Source organism: Oncorhynchus mykiss, chromosome 25 (genome assembly GCF_057628025.1).
Source record: "Oncorhynchus mykiss isolate SJ-2025 chromosome 25, ASM5762802v1, whole genome shotgun sequence".
NCBI classification, from domain to species: Eukaryota; Metazoa; Chordata; class Actinopteri; order Salmoniformes; family Salmonidae; genus Oncorhynchus; species Oncorhynchus mykiss.
Window position 1 is genome coordinate 48550452 of NC_143046.1, and position 15524 is coordinate 48565975.

General features: G+C 42.3%; 1 protein-coding gene across 6 annotated transcripts in view; it reads left to right on the forward strand.

Moving 5' to 3' along the window:
- Positions 1-15524, forward strand: part of rbks (ribokinase) — a 73858-nt gene that overhangs the window by 47908 nt on the left and 10426 nt on the right. For 4 of the 6 annotated variants that reach the window (XM_021584325.3, XM_021584327.3, XM_090220434.1 and 1 more), the window contains 2 exons: positions 7272-7363; positions 12062-12256. In XM_021584325.3, coding sequence (XP_021440000.2) covers positions 7272-7363; positions 12062-12256 — 287 coding nt within the window. The remainder of the gene's footprint in view (positions 1-7271; positions 7364-12061; positions 12257-15524) is intronic. The other 2 variants (XR_016491856.1, XR_016491857.1) reach the window with 1 other exon arrangement.

A 15524-nucleotide genomic window follows, 5' to 3' on the forward strand; every position in this document is an offset into this window, starting at 1 on the left:
CTCTGGCGAACATTCCTGCAGTCAGCATGTCAAGTGCATGCTCCCTTATCTGTAGCATTCTGTTATGTGACAAAACTGCACATTTGTGACTTGTTTAAGGGAACTAGCCGTATGTCGCGTGTCACTACTTCACAGGAGAGTCATTTGAACGTGAACTTTGTTTTAAAATCAAAACGCGTTTTTGGGCAGAAATGCCTTGTGGAACATGTGAACTTTCATGTGCTTTAATAACAAACTTGTACGGCATCTGTAAATACGAATAAAATTGTTAAATTACGAGCCTAGTTGGTTTAGCCACGGACAAAGACAGGAACGTTCCCGCTAGCCACGATTGTCTGAGATAATGGGTGGGCTGGATATGCCGAGAGATGAGTTTGGATTGGTCTGCTGTGTAGCACGCTTCTGTCTATAACATGAGCTGGTCAGTATGTGTAGGTAATCCTTTCTAATGTGGCTTTTTTGAAAGATGTGATGTAGTAGAACTGCAAAAGTGTTGCTCTCCACTTCTGGAGGACCATGTTTTGAAATCAGTGGAAGGCCCAGTGGAATTAGAGTATGATAGCTAAGGAGATGGAGAAAATTCTGCCGTTTGATTGCAAATATGCAGGCTTTGGTATAAAACACCTGTCTCCGGATTACATCTTCAAGCTAAGGGCAACCATGGCATCCATGACAGAGAGGGAGAAGCGTTCATCCATGTATACGGTAAGAGTCTAGCTAGCAACATTTTCAGATATTACACATTTCTAATTTTGTCAAAGTAATTTTAATTTCAAGTTAGTGTACTGTTAGCTAGCTGGCTAACGTTAGCTGGCTTGCTCACTAGCTAACATTATGTGTATGATCTGTGTACTTTAGTAATATTATTCGTATGTCAGAGCCATTTACATGGCTAATTATAGCCTAATGTTAGCTAGCTAGCTAACATTGAACCTGGTTGGTTAGCCACCTGCATATTTATGCAGGGTAGTAACGTTATGAGTTGGGATTATGGTTCATTGTTTTGCTAGCTAGCTAGCTGCATGTCTAAACAAAAGACTCCACTATGCAAGTCACCATTTCAATAGAATGTTCATGATGTCACTGCAACATCTGTTGATAGACGTAGCTAGTAAATTCGCTCTGGCTATCTACTCCGATTTCAGAGCACTCTTGTCTGAGTGTGCCAGAGCACAGAATAACTAACGAATTTACAAACGCTCAACACCCGTTGAATATGGCCAGTGTCAGTAAACGTTAAATTGTTGCCAGCAGCACAGTTTCAGTCTCTACTTTTATCCAATGTAAAAAAAACACAATTTCAAATTTTGATACATAAGACCGAATCGAGCCGGTCCCTCACATATTAGAGTGGCCTTTTATTGTCACCAGCACAAGGTGCACCTGTGTAATGATCATGCTGTTTAATCAGCTTCTTGAAATGCCACATCTGTCAGGTGGATAGATTATCTTGGCAAAGGAGAAATGATCACTAACAGGGATATAAACAAATGTGTGCACAAATTTGAGAGAAATAAGCTTTTTTTGTGCATATGGAACATTTCTGGGATCTTTTATGAAACATGGCACCAACACTTTACATGTTTTTTCATACACTGAATTATTGATTTATTTTTTAGACTATGTATCATTCTTCCCAACTAATGAATATGTTGTTTATTCTCCATCTCTTTCTTTCTATCCTTTCACTCTACCTCGTAAGCAAGGAGAGGGTAATTATCTGAACCTGTAAGTGGTAATGCATCCATCCAAAGCCCTCTTTCTCTCTCTCTTGCTCCGTCTCTCTTTCTCTCTCACTTTCTCCATTTTCTGTCCCTCTTTCTTTTTGCTCTCTGTTCAAGAGGTAGCTTTTATATTTTCTCACCAGATGCAATTAGAGCCTCTTAAACACTCTCCAAACGCTCTCCGGTGACTCATCCATCTGTGTGTGTGTGTGTGTGTGTGAGACTGCCTGCCTCACCCTCTCCTGACCTTTTCCATATATCTCTCTCTCTTACTTTCTATCTCTCCTACTTGTTATTTCTCTCTTTCAGCTTCCTCCTCTCTTTACTTTTCTCCTTCTGCCTCTTCTAAACCCCTGCCTTTCTTTTTCTTTCTCTATCACTTTCTCACTCCCTACATTTCTGTCTCTCATCCGGATAGTCCTCAAGAGTGTGTGTGTGGTGTGTGTGTGTGTGTGTGTGTGTGTGTGTGTGTGTGTGTGTGTGTGTGTGTGTGTGTGTGTGTGTGTGTGTGTGTGTGTGTGTGTGTGTTTGCGTGCGTGCGTGCGTGCGTGCGTGCGTGTGTGTGTGTGTGTGCGCATGCATGAGTACATAAACACACACAAGTATATCGGAGGATGGCAATTATAAATGCAAGCAGCTCAGCCGATCTGACGAACCAAAAGACGTTGCGTCGAAAATGGGATCCTATTCCCTATATAGTGCACTACTTTTGACCAAGACCCATAGGTAATAGGCCATTTGGAACGCACCCCTAGACTCACAACACCTCCAGACATGACTCAGATGTTACCACATCTGCCATAACAGATGTGGCTCTAACCTACTCTCGCTCTACAGTACTGCACATCTACTACAGCTGTTCCCCACAACACCTGGAGGGACAAATGGTAGTGAGCTGACTGATGACTATTAGCTAATGTCTGAGTATTTTAACACCTATGTCTGGCAGTTGCATATAGCTTTGGGTCGAGTCATTGTGTTATTATGGTTATGACAGACTGTGACGCTAGCACTGGACTGCACTTCAGGGTTCAATTCAGGAAGTAAAGTGAATTCAGGAAGTTAATTGAATTCGGGAAGTGAAATGTTAATGCCAATTTTCCTATTAGCTCTTCCATGCACAATATTGGAATTGGAATTTCATTTTACTTCCTGATTTGATTTGTCTAGGTCCATTAATACCAGTATTTGTTACTATAGTGACCTTGATTTGTGTGAATTAAAATAGAATTGACCCCAACCCTGCTTTACTGGCAAGTGCAGTGGCCACATGTTTGTATGTGCAGTTTCCTGCACTGTAGCTTATTCACCAGCATATCTCTGGACTGGGGTTGAACCATCCTTCCTGGTCACGTAGTCGATGTAAACATACACGGACATGTGGTGTCACCACAGATGGCAGATGGGCCTCAAGACAGGGTGGGGGTAAGACGAAGAGGGTGATAGCGCTGTCCTTACACCTCAACTGGCTGCGCCTCTTTAGTTTACACTGCATTAGATACACAGAAACAGAAAAAGAGAGAGAGCTAGACAAAGGAAGAGTGACATGAGAGAGTGGGAGGAATAGAGAACAAGTAGCCAGGGTACAGTATTTGAGAGAGAGATTCAGAGAGAGATGAAGTCTAGAAAGAGGAGATACAATAAAGAGAGAGGGGGATAAAGACTGGCGGAGAGAATGAAGAAAAAGTGAGCTGAGAGAGTTTACAGAGAGAGGGATGAGGGTCAATTGAAACTAGCTGTGAAAGTGAAGAGGGGGCAGATATTGAGAGAGCGAGAGGAAAGAGAGGGGTTTATTTGAAATTGTATCATATCAGAAACCTCTTTTCTCTCTTGGAAAGTGGAAGGAAGGTGTGATCTGTATCATCGAAACAGAGGTTGTGTAAGCTGAGTTTGACGTGTTGTCTACGTGTGTGTACGCGCGTGTGTGACGCACTGTTTCCACTTTTACTCGAAAGAGGCCCTAGCATCCACCTCAGAGCGCCAGGTGGCTAAAGCCCTGCGCATACCCACGCAGCTGCTCACTTACACACGCCCACACAATCACACACACACACACACACAAAACAGTGTTTTATTTCACAGATGCAGGAATACACAATGGCTTTAGCTTAAATAAAATCTGAGGTAAAATCAGTCACATACAGTTGAAGTCAGAAGTTTACATTAATTTAGGTTGGAGTCATTTGAAACTCATTTTTCAACCACTCCACACATTTCTTGATAACAAACTATAGTTTTGGTAAGTCGGTTAAGACATCTACTTTGTGCATGACGCAAGTAATTTTTCCAACAATTGTTTACAGACAGATTATTTAACTTATAATTCACTGTATCACAATTCCAGTGGGTCAGAGGTTTACATACACTAAGTTGACTGTGCCTTTAAACAGCTTGTAACATTTCAGAAAATTATGTCATGGCTTTAGAAGCTTCTGATCGGCTAATTTACATAATTTGAGTCAATTGGAGGTGTACCTGTGGATGTATTTCAAGGCCTACGTTCAAACACTGTGCCTCTTTGCTTGACATCATGGGAAAATCAAAAGAAATCAGCCAAGAACCTAAAAAAATAATTGTAGACCTCTACAAGTCTGGACCATCCTTGGGAGCAATTTCCAAATGCCTGAAGGTACCACGTTCATCTGTACAAACAATAGTATGAAAGTATAAACACCATGGGACCACGCAGCTGTCAGAACAACAGAACAACAGCAAAGGACCTTGTGAAGATGCTGGAGGAAACAGGTACAAAAGTATCTATATCCACAGTAAAACAAGTCCTATATAGACATAACCTGAAAGGCCGCTCAGCAAGGAAGAAGCCACTGCTCCAAGACCACCGTAAAAAAGCCAAAAGGTTTGCAACTGCACATGGGGACAAAACTTTTTGGAGAAATGTCCTCTGGTCTGATGAAACAAAAATAGAACTGTTTGGCCATAATGATCATCGTTATGTTTGTAAGAAAAAGGGGGAGGCTTGCAAGCCGAAGAACACCATCCCAACTGGGAAGCACGAGGGTGGCAGCATCATGTTGTGGGGGTGCTTTGCTGCAGGAGGGACTAGTGCACTTCACAAAATAGATGGCATCATGAGGTAGGAAAATTATGTAGATATATTGAAGCAACATCTCAAGACATCAGTCAAGTTAAAGCTTGGTCGCAAATGGGTCTTCCAAATGGACAATGACCCCAAGCATACTTCCAAAGTTGTGGCAAAATGGCTTAAGGACAACAAAGTCAAGGTATTGGAGTGGCCATCACAAAGCCCTGACCTCAATCCCATAGAAAATGTGTGGGCAGAACTGAAAAAGCGTGTGCGATCAAGGAGGCCTACAAACCTGACTCAGTTACACCAGCTCTGTCAGGAGAAATGGGCCAAAATTCACCCAACTTATTGTGTGAAGCTTGTGGAAGGCTACCTGAAACGTTTGACCCAAGTTAAACAATTTAAAGGCAATGCTACCAAATACTAATTGAGTGCATGTAAACTTCTGACCCACTGGGAATGTGATGAAAGAAATAAAAGCTGAAATAAATCATTCTCTCTATTATTATTCTGACATGTCACATTCTTAAAATAAAGTGGTGATCCTAACTGACCTAAGACAAGGAATTTTTACTAGGATTAAATGTCAGGAATTGGAAAAACTGAGTTTAAATGTATTTGGCTAAGGTGTATGTAAACTTCCGACTTCAACTGTATGTACATCCATACACACATACTTTTCATAGGGCTCATCCGTACATACACAGAATAGCATGATGTTGGATAAAAACATGCAGGGTTAAGCTTCATAAATATTCACTGTGTACGGAGAGATACAACACATACAGTGCCATGAACATTTTTTGCCACCTTTCTGATTTTCTCTATTTTTGCATATTTTAGACACTGAATGTTATCAGATCTTCAACCTAACACTAGATAAAGGGAACCTGAGTGAATAAATGGCACAACATATTGATACTTTTGTCCTGTATTTAATAAACAAAGTTATGCAAAACCCAATGCCCCTGTGTGAAAAATGTATTGCCCCCTTTAGGCTCCCGAGTGGTGCAGTGGTCTAAGGCACTGCATCTCAGTGCAAGAGGTATCCCTGGTTTAAATCCAGGCTGTATCACATCCGGCCGTCATAGGGCGGCACACAATTGGCCCAGCGTCATCCGGGTTTGGCCGGGATAGGCCGTCATTTTAAATAAGCATTTGTTCTTAACTGACTTGCCTAGTTAAATAAGAGTTAAATATTTGTTTTAATTCAACACGCAATAACTGGTCGTGCCGCCTTCTAGCTGCAATGACTATACCCAAATTATTCCCGTAATTGCTGATCAGTCTCTCATATCCATTTGTGGGGTTTCGAGCATTTACAGCTCATTTCAGGTCCTACCACAACATCTCAGTCAGGTTTAGGTTATTCCAAAGCTTTAAATGTGTTGCTTTTCAGCATTCTGATGTAGACTTGCTGGTGTGTTTTGTATCATTGTCTTGCTGCATGATCCAGCTGCACTTCAGCTTCATCTCACAGATGGAATGCAGTGTTTGATTTCTCCCAGACATAACAGGACCCATGTTGTCCAAAAAGGTAACATTTTGAATCATCTGTCCATAGAGATTCTTTCAGGGGTCTTGATGATCATCCAGGTGCTTCTATGTGCTTTTTTGGCAAACTTGAGTTATATTTTTTGGACAACGTGTGTCCTGTTGTTTCTGGGAGAAACCAAACACTGCATTCCACAGTAAGAACCTCATACCAATGGTCAAGCATGTTCGCGGTAGTGTCATGGTTTGGGGATTCTTTGCTGCCTCACGACCTGGACGACTTGCCATCATTGAAGAAACCATGAATTCTGCTCTGTATCAGAGCATTTAAAGGAGAGTGTCTGTCCACCTGGTCAGTTTATGTCATGGGAAAGAGCAGGTGTTTTGTACACTCAGTCTATATCTGAGTGTGTGTGTGTGTGTGTATGTATATATATATATATATATATATATATATATATATATATATATACAAAAAAAAATATATATATATATATATATATAGCTTTATACTTACTATTTAGTATGCTAATCTCAGATTGACACTGATTGTCACAGGTTAGTAAATTTCCCTGCAGGAAATGCTTAACTTGTAGACTGGTTGTAAAAGGGAGTTTTTTTTGTTGTCTTTTTAGCAAACAGAAAAAATACATACTGGTTCTCTGACTAGATAACAGACAAAATATGATGTTTCCCAAAAGTCATCAAAATAAGTCTTTACCAGGTTGTAATCTTGTTATCTGAAGTCTTTACAACCAGGAAACCAGTTTCCAATGACCAAATTATGTCATTCTGATTTTGTCGTGTGTGTGGTAAGCTTTTTCTCTACCAACATATTTCCATAAGCACTAGCTTTCTCTCATCCCATTTCATCTCACTCAGTCAATGAAATTGTTCAGTTGTTCCAGCACTCTGTAGTGGAGTGGATTGCTCTCTGGTAGCATTTACCTGATATGTACTTTACCAATTAAGTGTGGCCAATTTAGATAGTTTCCTATGTCTTACAGTGAAGACCATTTTCAACCCAGCGCCAGCCATTCCAGACCTGGATCCTGAATTCTATAGAGCATCTGATGTGTTCTGCTGTAACGAATCAGAGGTGAGAAAGATAGACAATATGAAGCAACACACACACACACACCTAATATATTTCAGCACCTATGTGCCTGAGGCGCTGTAGCAAACACTGAAGCCTGCAGTTAAAAAAACAAGCCTAGCCCCCCTTACTTCTTTGTTTCACAACCATTTGATTGTATTCTCAGGGTTACGGCCCTGTACATCAATAGCATAGCAGCTGCCTCAGAAGTAAGTAACCCCTTCTGGCTTGAATAGAAAATATTATTCCCTCCCTCCCTCCATTTACGGTAAAGGGTGTTATGGATCCACCTTAGCCTCACACCTCCACTGTCAGAGATGACAGATGGGGATTGGGATTGATGGGAAACATAGTTAGAAACAACAACAGGGCAGATATGTTAAAAGAGTGAGCCAGATTCACTCCTGGGGTAACACAGAGGTGAGTTTGCCCAGAAATGTCTCTTAGAGACTTTGATGTGGTCGGGGGCAGGGGGGCTTTCCAGGTGGGGACTTGAAAGCGAGAGTTGAAGATGGAGCCGACCGTCTGTCTTTTTCTCTTGTAAGTTTGAGTGTAACACACACACACACTCATTGCTTTCACCCTCTCACCGCTGCTCATATTTCAGTCAAGGCAATGAAATGTTTCACCCCCCAGAGCACGCAAATGCACCCAAACACACGGATCCTCTGGGCTTCTCAGATGAGTAAGAAGACAGACAGCTCTTTTTCTTATTTGGTAGCTGACCAGAACAGGGTGGCACCAGGGACTATGAGCACCGATAATATACTGTGTTGGTAGTTTATTTTTCAACTGTCAGGGTATTGTTGGCTTGGAAGCTTTATGGAGGATGAATTGAAGGCCTCCGTTTGTGTTTGGTGTCCTGACCCCCCACAGAGAAGTGAGCTAGCTGAGATCATTGTCTGGGCAGGTGTGGAGGGTTGACAGACAAGATGGACACCCACTCCTCATCTTAAACCCGTACCTTTTTGTGTGTATAGTCTCCCAGTGCCATGCAGAACCTAGAGGGGGACTGAAGGATGTCAAAGTGCAGGCACTATTTGATCCACAGCTCACATAGAATGTTGACGTGTTTATAGTGATGGGACTCCATTATGGACCTCACACTGACTAGCTGCTATATAAATCAAATTGTATTTGACACGTGCTTGGTAAACAACAGGTGTAGACTAACAGTGAAATGGTTACTTACGGGCCCGTTTTAATTATTTTAAACAATGCAGAGATAGAATAATAGAAACACCAGTAATAGAGTTGCTGGATGGGTAGGGGAGAGTCAGGTAAGTCGCGCCAAAGGGTTTGTTGAGCCACCCCTTGTTTCTAGGAAATTATACACAAATGCATCCCTATTCTTACCCGGTCCCTATGCTCAATTAACCCCATTCCCAGGACAAGTTGTGCCAAGAGAGCACTTTTTTTGACAAGCTTTGTTTTCAAAATTGAAAAGCCCATAAATACAATTGTTTCTGGAAAATTGTCCAAGAGAAGAAAACAAATCCATTGCAAATTAATGCTTTTTATTCATTGATGGAAATACCAGTTGATGTGCTCCAACTCATAAGAGACTTCAGCTAAGTGTACCCTGGGCAAAATTGGTGATGATTGTGTTGATTATCCCCGTTTCCAGTGTTCCCGCCGAAAGGGGATTCGTTCTCCAAAACAGAGTAAAGACGGCCCCAAGATCGAGCCTTCTTGAGGACAAAAGTAACAAGGCCGATGCGCATTGCAAGCTACTCCAAGGAGTAGCTTTTTTTGACTTCCCAACAGCAGCGACTCACTTTGAACAGGCTATGGTGCGCCGCACCTTATTGTGTTCTTCAGGACCAGTCCTAGCGATTCTTCTGCCGCCCCTGTGTCCTGTATAGTATAAAGATTTGGAATGGATTGATAGACTAGACTAGAATAATGATGTGTATCATGTGCAATTGATGTATTTCCGTTGAGCTTATTCAGTAGCACTTGGAAACAAAACATTGTTGACAAGTTTTCACGTCAGAGTTACAATCACTAGGCAGCAAACTGCATATACAGTGGCAAGAAAAAGTATGTGAACCCTTTGGAAATACCTGGATTTCTGCATAAATTGGTCATAACATTTGATCTGGTCATCTAAGTCACAACAATAGACAAACACAGTCTGCTTAAACTAATAACACACAAACAATTATACGTTTTCATGTCTTTATTAAACACACCGTGTAAACATTCACAGTGCAGGGGGGAAAAGTATGTGAGCCCTTGGATTTAATAACTGGTTGACCCTCCTTTGGCAGCAATCGCCTCAACCAAACGTTTTCCGTAGTTGCGGATCAGACCTGCACAATGGTCAGAAGGAATTTTGGACCATTCCTCTTTACAAAACCGTTTCAGTTTCTGCAATATTCGGACTGATGAATATCAAGGCTTTTAGAGATACTTTTGTAACCCTTTCCAGCTTTATGCAAGTCAACCATTCTTAATTTTATATCTTCTGTGATCTATTTTGTCCGAGGCATGGTTCATATCAGGTAATGCTTCTTGTGAATAGCAAACTCAAATTTTGTGCGTTTTTTTTATAGGGCAAGGCAGCTCTAACCAAAATCTCCAATCTCGTCTCATTGATTGGACTGCAGGTTAGTTGACTCCTGACTCCAATTAGCTTTTGGAGAAGTCATTAGCCTAGGGGTTCACATACTTTTTCCAACCTACACTGTTAATGTTTAAATTATGTATCCAATATAGACAAGAAAAATACAATAATTTGTGTGTTATTAGTTTAAGCACACTATATTTGTCTGTTGTTGTGAGATAGATGAAGATCAGTTCAAATTTGATGACCAATTTATGCAGAAATCCAGGTAATTCCAAAGGGTTCACATACTTTTTTTTGCCACTGTAGTAGGAAACAGAGTTGTTATCAACAAGCCACATATATTACACATGACGAGTCAACCCCAAGAAAATTCAAATTACAATAAACAACATTTATTAACATAATTCGGCATAACTGTAAAAAGTTTGATATCATTTGAGCTTTTGAAACAAGTGCTTTCATAAATGCATGGTGCGGACCTCGTTTCACAGGAGCATCTTAAAATAAGCAATCTCTCAATGAACCAGACTTAACAAATTTCATGTATTTACATATCGAATTTCATTGTCCAACATCAGTTTTATAATTTCTTCATTTTGTGGCCGTCTCGAGTTTCCTCTTTCCACCGCTGTGGTGCTGAATCGCAGCAGGAGTGGGGCGGGGCGGCCCGGTCATGGCTAGAAGGGATCCAGCCTTTTTTTTTAGCTAACCCTTTTCCTAACCTTAACTAACTTCTCCTAACCCGTACGTTAATTATTCTAACCTGCTGCGTAAATTCTCCTAATCCGTTACGAAAAGTCAAATCTGTTGTTAATTTGACAAAAGCTAGATCCCGGCCCTGGGGTTCATAGACAGCCATGTTTTCTTATTTATTAGGCCTAATTAAAATGTTCATGCCTAGGCTAAATTAAAGAGGCCTAGATTGTATTTGAAAACAGCAGTGTTTTGTTATTTATTAATTCATTCACATTTTCATAGAAGTAGCGTATAGAACAGGTTGTTATACTAATATGAGTTGTGTTTTATTACTTTTTAGGCGACTTGTTATTCTAGGCTAAATGTTTTTGCTTTCTTTTAAATTATATTCATTTATGATTAATAGCCGGGATGAAGACGCAACGGGTAATGTTTTGCTTTTCAATAAAACCTATCATGTTGGTATAAGAACAGACTAATTTCTATTTTGCACTTGTAACATAAAAGTAACATAGAAAAATCCCAGTCCCAGCCGGAGCCTTCCTCTGCGCCGGTGCCCTGTCCGGGCACGACGTCCAGTCCCGCTCCAAGGCCGGAGCCTTCCTCTGCGCCGGTGCCCGGTCCAGGCATGGCGGCCACCTCAGCTCCATGTCCGGAGCCTCCTCGGCGCCGGTGCCCAGTCTGGCGTACAACCCAGCTCCATGGTCGGGGCCCTCCTCTGCGCGAGGCCCAGTCTGGGCACGGCCACCGACGCTAGATGCCCACCAGTACCCTCCCCTATAGAGTCAGGTTTTGCGGCCGGAGTCCGCACCTTTGGGGGGGGGGGGGGGGGGGTACTGTCACGCCCTGACCATAGAGAGCTTTTTTATTCTCTATTTTGGTTAGGTCGGGGTGTGACTAGGGTGGATAATCTAAGTTGTTTTATTTCTATGTTGGCCTGGTATGGTTCCCAATCAGAAGCAGCTGTTTAGCATTCTCTGATTGGGGATCATATTTAGGCAGCCATTTCCCCACTGGGTTTTTGTGGGATCTTGTTTTTGTGTTGTTGCCTGTGAGCACTCCAGAATGTCACGTTTCGTTTATTCTTTATTGTTTTGTTGTGCGGTTCACTATTAATAAATATTTATAAATTTAAAATCAAATATTGAAATGATCCATGGTATGACGATCTTAAACAATTCCATATATTAGCTTACCCCCCCAATAGATGTAAAACTGAACTAATAGGGATTTATAAAGTGATTTTGCAAAGTGCCTCCATTGTAAGAACTCAACTTACCCCTCACCAATGTGCTGCACCCTCCTGGGCGTTGCACACCCACACACTCAACATACATAGATTTTCACTTTGAGGTGAGCCAGTAGTCTGAAGGTTGCGGGCTCAAATCCCAGACCACACAATCTCTAACACACCTCCCTGGTGGTCTCCACAGGCAGAGCTGCTGACGGGGGTGGCCGTGGCGAGTATAGAGGATGCTGGCCGGGCCGGTGAGGAGCTGCTGAGGCGAGGCTGCAGCTCGGTCATCATCACCCTGGGCTCCCGGGGCTGCGTTGTGCTGTCGGCACAGGAGCCCTCGTCCCCATCACACCACGTCCCCACCAAGCCGGTGACAACAGTGGATACCACGGTAAGAATATGCCTAGGGTCTTAATATCACAGTTTCTCAAGCCTGCATGTCAAAGTGTAGGCATATTGGCTATAGTTAAATGAGGGAGGCGTCAGAAAATGTAGCTAAACTTTAATGAGACTTATTTATACGAAACAAAAATATAAGCGCAACATGTGAAGTGTTGGTTCCATGTTTCATGAGCTGAAATAAAAGATCCCAGACATTTTCCATATACACAAAAAGCTTTTCTCTAAAATGTTGTGCACACATTTTTTAGTAAGCATTTCTCCTTTGCCAAAGTAATCCATTCACCTGACAGGTGTGGCATATCAAGAAGCTGATTAAACAGCATGATCATTACACAGGTGCAATAAAAGTCCACTCTAAAATGTGCAGTTTTCTCACAAAAAGTTAGGAGGACTCATGGCTCTTGACCTTCGCCTCTCCCGAGTCCGTACAGGAGTTGTTGCAATGGGACAAGACTGTAACTAACAATTGGATACCACGAAATTGGGGAGAACAAGGGCTAAGAAAATACATATTACATTTTTTTTTTTTTGTAGCCAGCACTTTCAGACAGGATTTCGTAACTGACCTGAAGTCTCAACTAATGGGTTGCCATGTCGTCGAACGTTGAAAGGTAATGCTGTTCCATCGATTTCCCCCCCCCCCCCTTCACTTCAAAGAGGAAGGCATCCGATCAGCCAACATCAGTGCAGCAGAAAAGAGAACAAGCTGAGAATGAGTACCGTAGGTGTTTCCAAACTTTTGACTGGTACTGTGTAATATATACATTGCTGTTCAAAAGTTTGGGGTCACTTAGAAATGTCCTTGTTTTGGAAAGAAAAGCATTTTTTTTGTCCATTAAAATAACATCAGATTAATCAGAAATATAGTTTGTTTCACAATATAAAATATGTAGCATCTTCAAAGTGGTAGGCATGTTGTGTAACTCAAATGATACAAACCCCCCAAAAATCTATTTTAATTCCAGGTTGTAAGGCAACAAAATAGGATAAAATTCCAGGGAGGGTGAATACTTTTGCAAGGCACTGTATTTTTCCCCGTCTCAACTACTCAACTAAATAGGGATGTATGTCCCTATGCAAAATAAAAATTGTTTTGTCATCCAGCTCTTCTTGGAAAAAGGAATCATCAGGAACAGCCATTGTAGCTAATTATTTTGCCAACTAGGGTAGGCAGTGAGTACACTGTAACAGCTCCTGTGATCCTGTAAACTAGTACCGCCACCATTTTGAAAAGCCTGCCTTCGAGGGTAGGAACAAGGAAGTATGGCTCCTGTCAGGCTGTAATCTTCACAAAGCCAGGGAAAATTAGTCAACCTAGATATCCTGCAATGTCCTGGCAGATATGAATATCGTTGAGAAAAGTTCAATGGCTCTATTGAACAAGAACAACCATATCTTCACGCTGCTAGCGGGAACGTGCATTCGGAAAAACACAAAGGCCACAACTGTAACGTCCGTCGTTAAATGGTAGGCGTACATTTTCTTTTAATTATAAATATTCCACCAAAAACAATAAACAACTCAACGAACGTAAAGCTAAGAGTGCAAACACATGCAACAACCAAAGACATGATCCCACAACTGAAGGTGAGAAAAAGGGCTGGGGGCTCCGGACTGGGGAACGTCACTGCAGGCTCCTTGCCATAGACCATCAATACAGGCTCCGGGCCATGGATCATCACTGGAGGCTTCGTGCCATGGATCATCACTGGAGGCTCCGGGCCATGGATCATCACTGGAGGCTTCATACGTGGAGCCGGAACAGGTCTCACCGGACTGAGGAGACGTACTGGAAGCCTGGTGCGGGGAACAGCCACAACGCGTCCTGGCTGGATACCCATTTTAGCTCGGTGAGTGTGGAGAGCTGGCACGGGACTCACTGGGCTATGAAGGCGCACTGGAGGCATAGTGCGTAGAGCCGGTGCAGGATATGCTGGGCCGTGGAGGCGCGCTGGAGGTCTGGAGCGTAGAGCTGGCACAACGCGTCCTGGCTAAATCCCCCCTGTAGCACAGCAAGTGCGGGGAGCTGGCACAGACCGCACTGGGTTGTGCTGGAGAACTGGGGATACCGTGCGTAGAGCTGGCGCAGGATATCCTGGGCCGAAGAGACGCACCGGAGGCCAGGAGCGCTGAGCAGGCACAATCCGTCCTTGCTGAATGCCCACTCTAGCACGGCAACTGCCGTGGATCTTACACAGAGCACACTGGGCTGTGGATGCGCACTGAAAGCATGGTGCACAGAACCGGATAACACGGTGCTTGACCGGTCACTCGCTCCCCACGGTAAGCACGGGGAGTTGGCTCAAGTCTAAACCCTGACTCCGCCAATCTCCCAGTGTGTCCCAAATAAACTTGTGTGTTTCAAATAAACTTTTTTTTTGTCCAGCAGCCAAAGGCATAATCATTAACATATACTCTTGCGCAGGAACACATCAGCGGAAATTTCAGAGCGCCACCTATAGTACTATAGTATTGTACTCAATAAATCTCAAACTTTCATTAAAACACACACGCAAGATACTAAATTAAAGCTACACTCGTTGTGAATCTAGCCAATGTCAGATTTGTAAAATGCTTTTCGGCGAAAGCATGAGAAGCTATTATCTGATAGCATGCACCCCCCCAAAATACCTGAACGAGACCTAAACAAAAGATTTTGCGGTAGCCGGCGCTACACAAAACGCAGAAATAAAATATAAAACATTCATTACCTTTGACGAGCTTCTTTGTTGGCACTCCTATATGTCCCATAAACATCACAATTGGGTATTTTTCCCGATTAAATCCGTCAAAGTATGCCAAAAATGTCCATTTATAAAGGCCGTCTGATCCAAGGAAAATGTACCTTTACACGACGCAACGTCACTTTTTAAAATTAACAAAGTTGCCTATAAACTTTTACAAATCACTTCAAACTACTTTTGTAAACCAACTTTAGGTATTAATAAACGTTAATAATCAATAAAATTGATCACGGGGCGATCTGTATTCGATAGCAGCAAGTCTTGAAATCACCGTCCATTTTTTTCACTTTCATAATTTCCTGGGTGCACCCCAAGACAGGAAGTGCCTATACGTCATCCCACCAAGGATAAACGTGCAAAGAAATGCCCGTATTGGCGACATCGTGTGGAAGCTGTAGGCGTTGTAAACGGAATCTCATCTATTTTCTGTCGCCTTAGACAATACATTGACTGGCGGATGAATATTTTTGTTTGTGTTTTTGGTGAACAAAATTGGGATTTTTACTCCTAAAC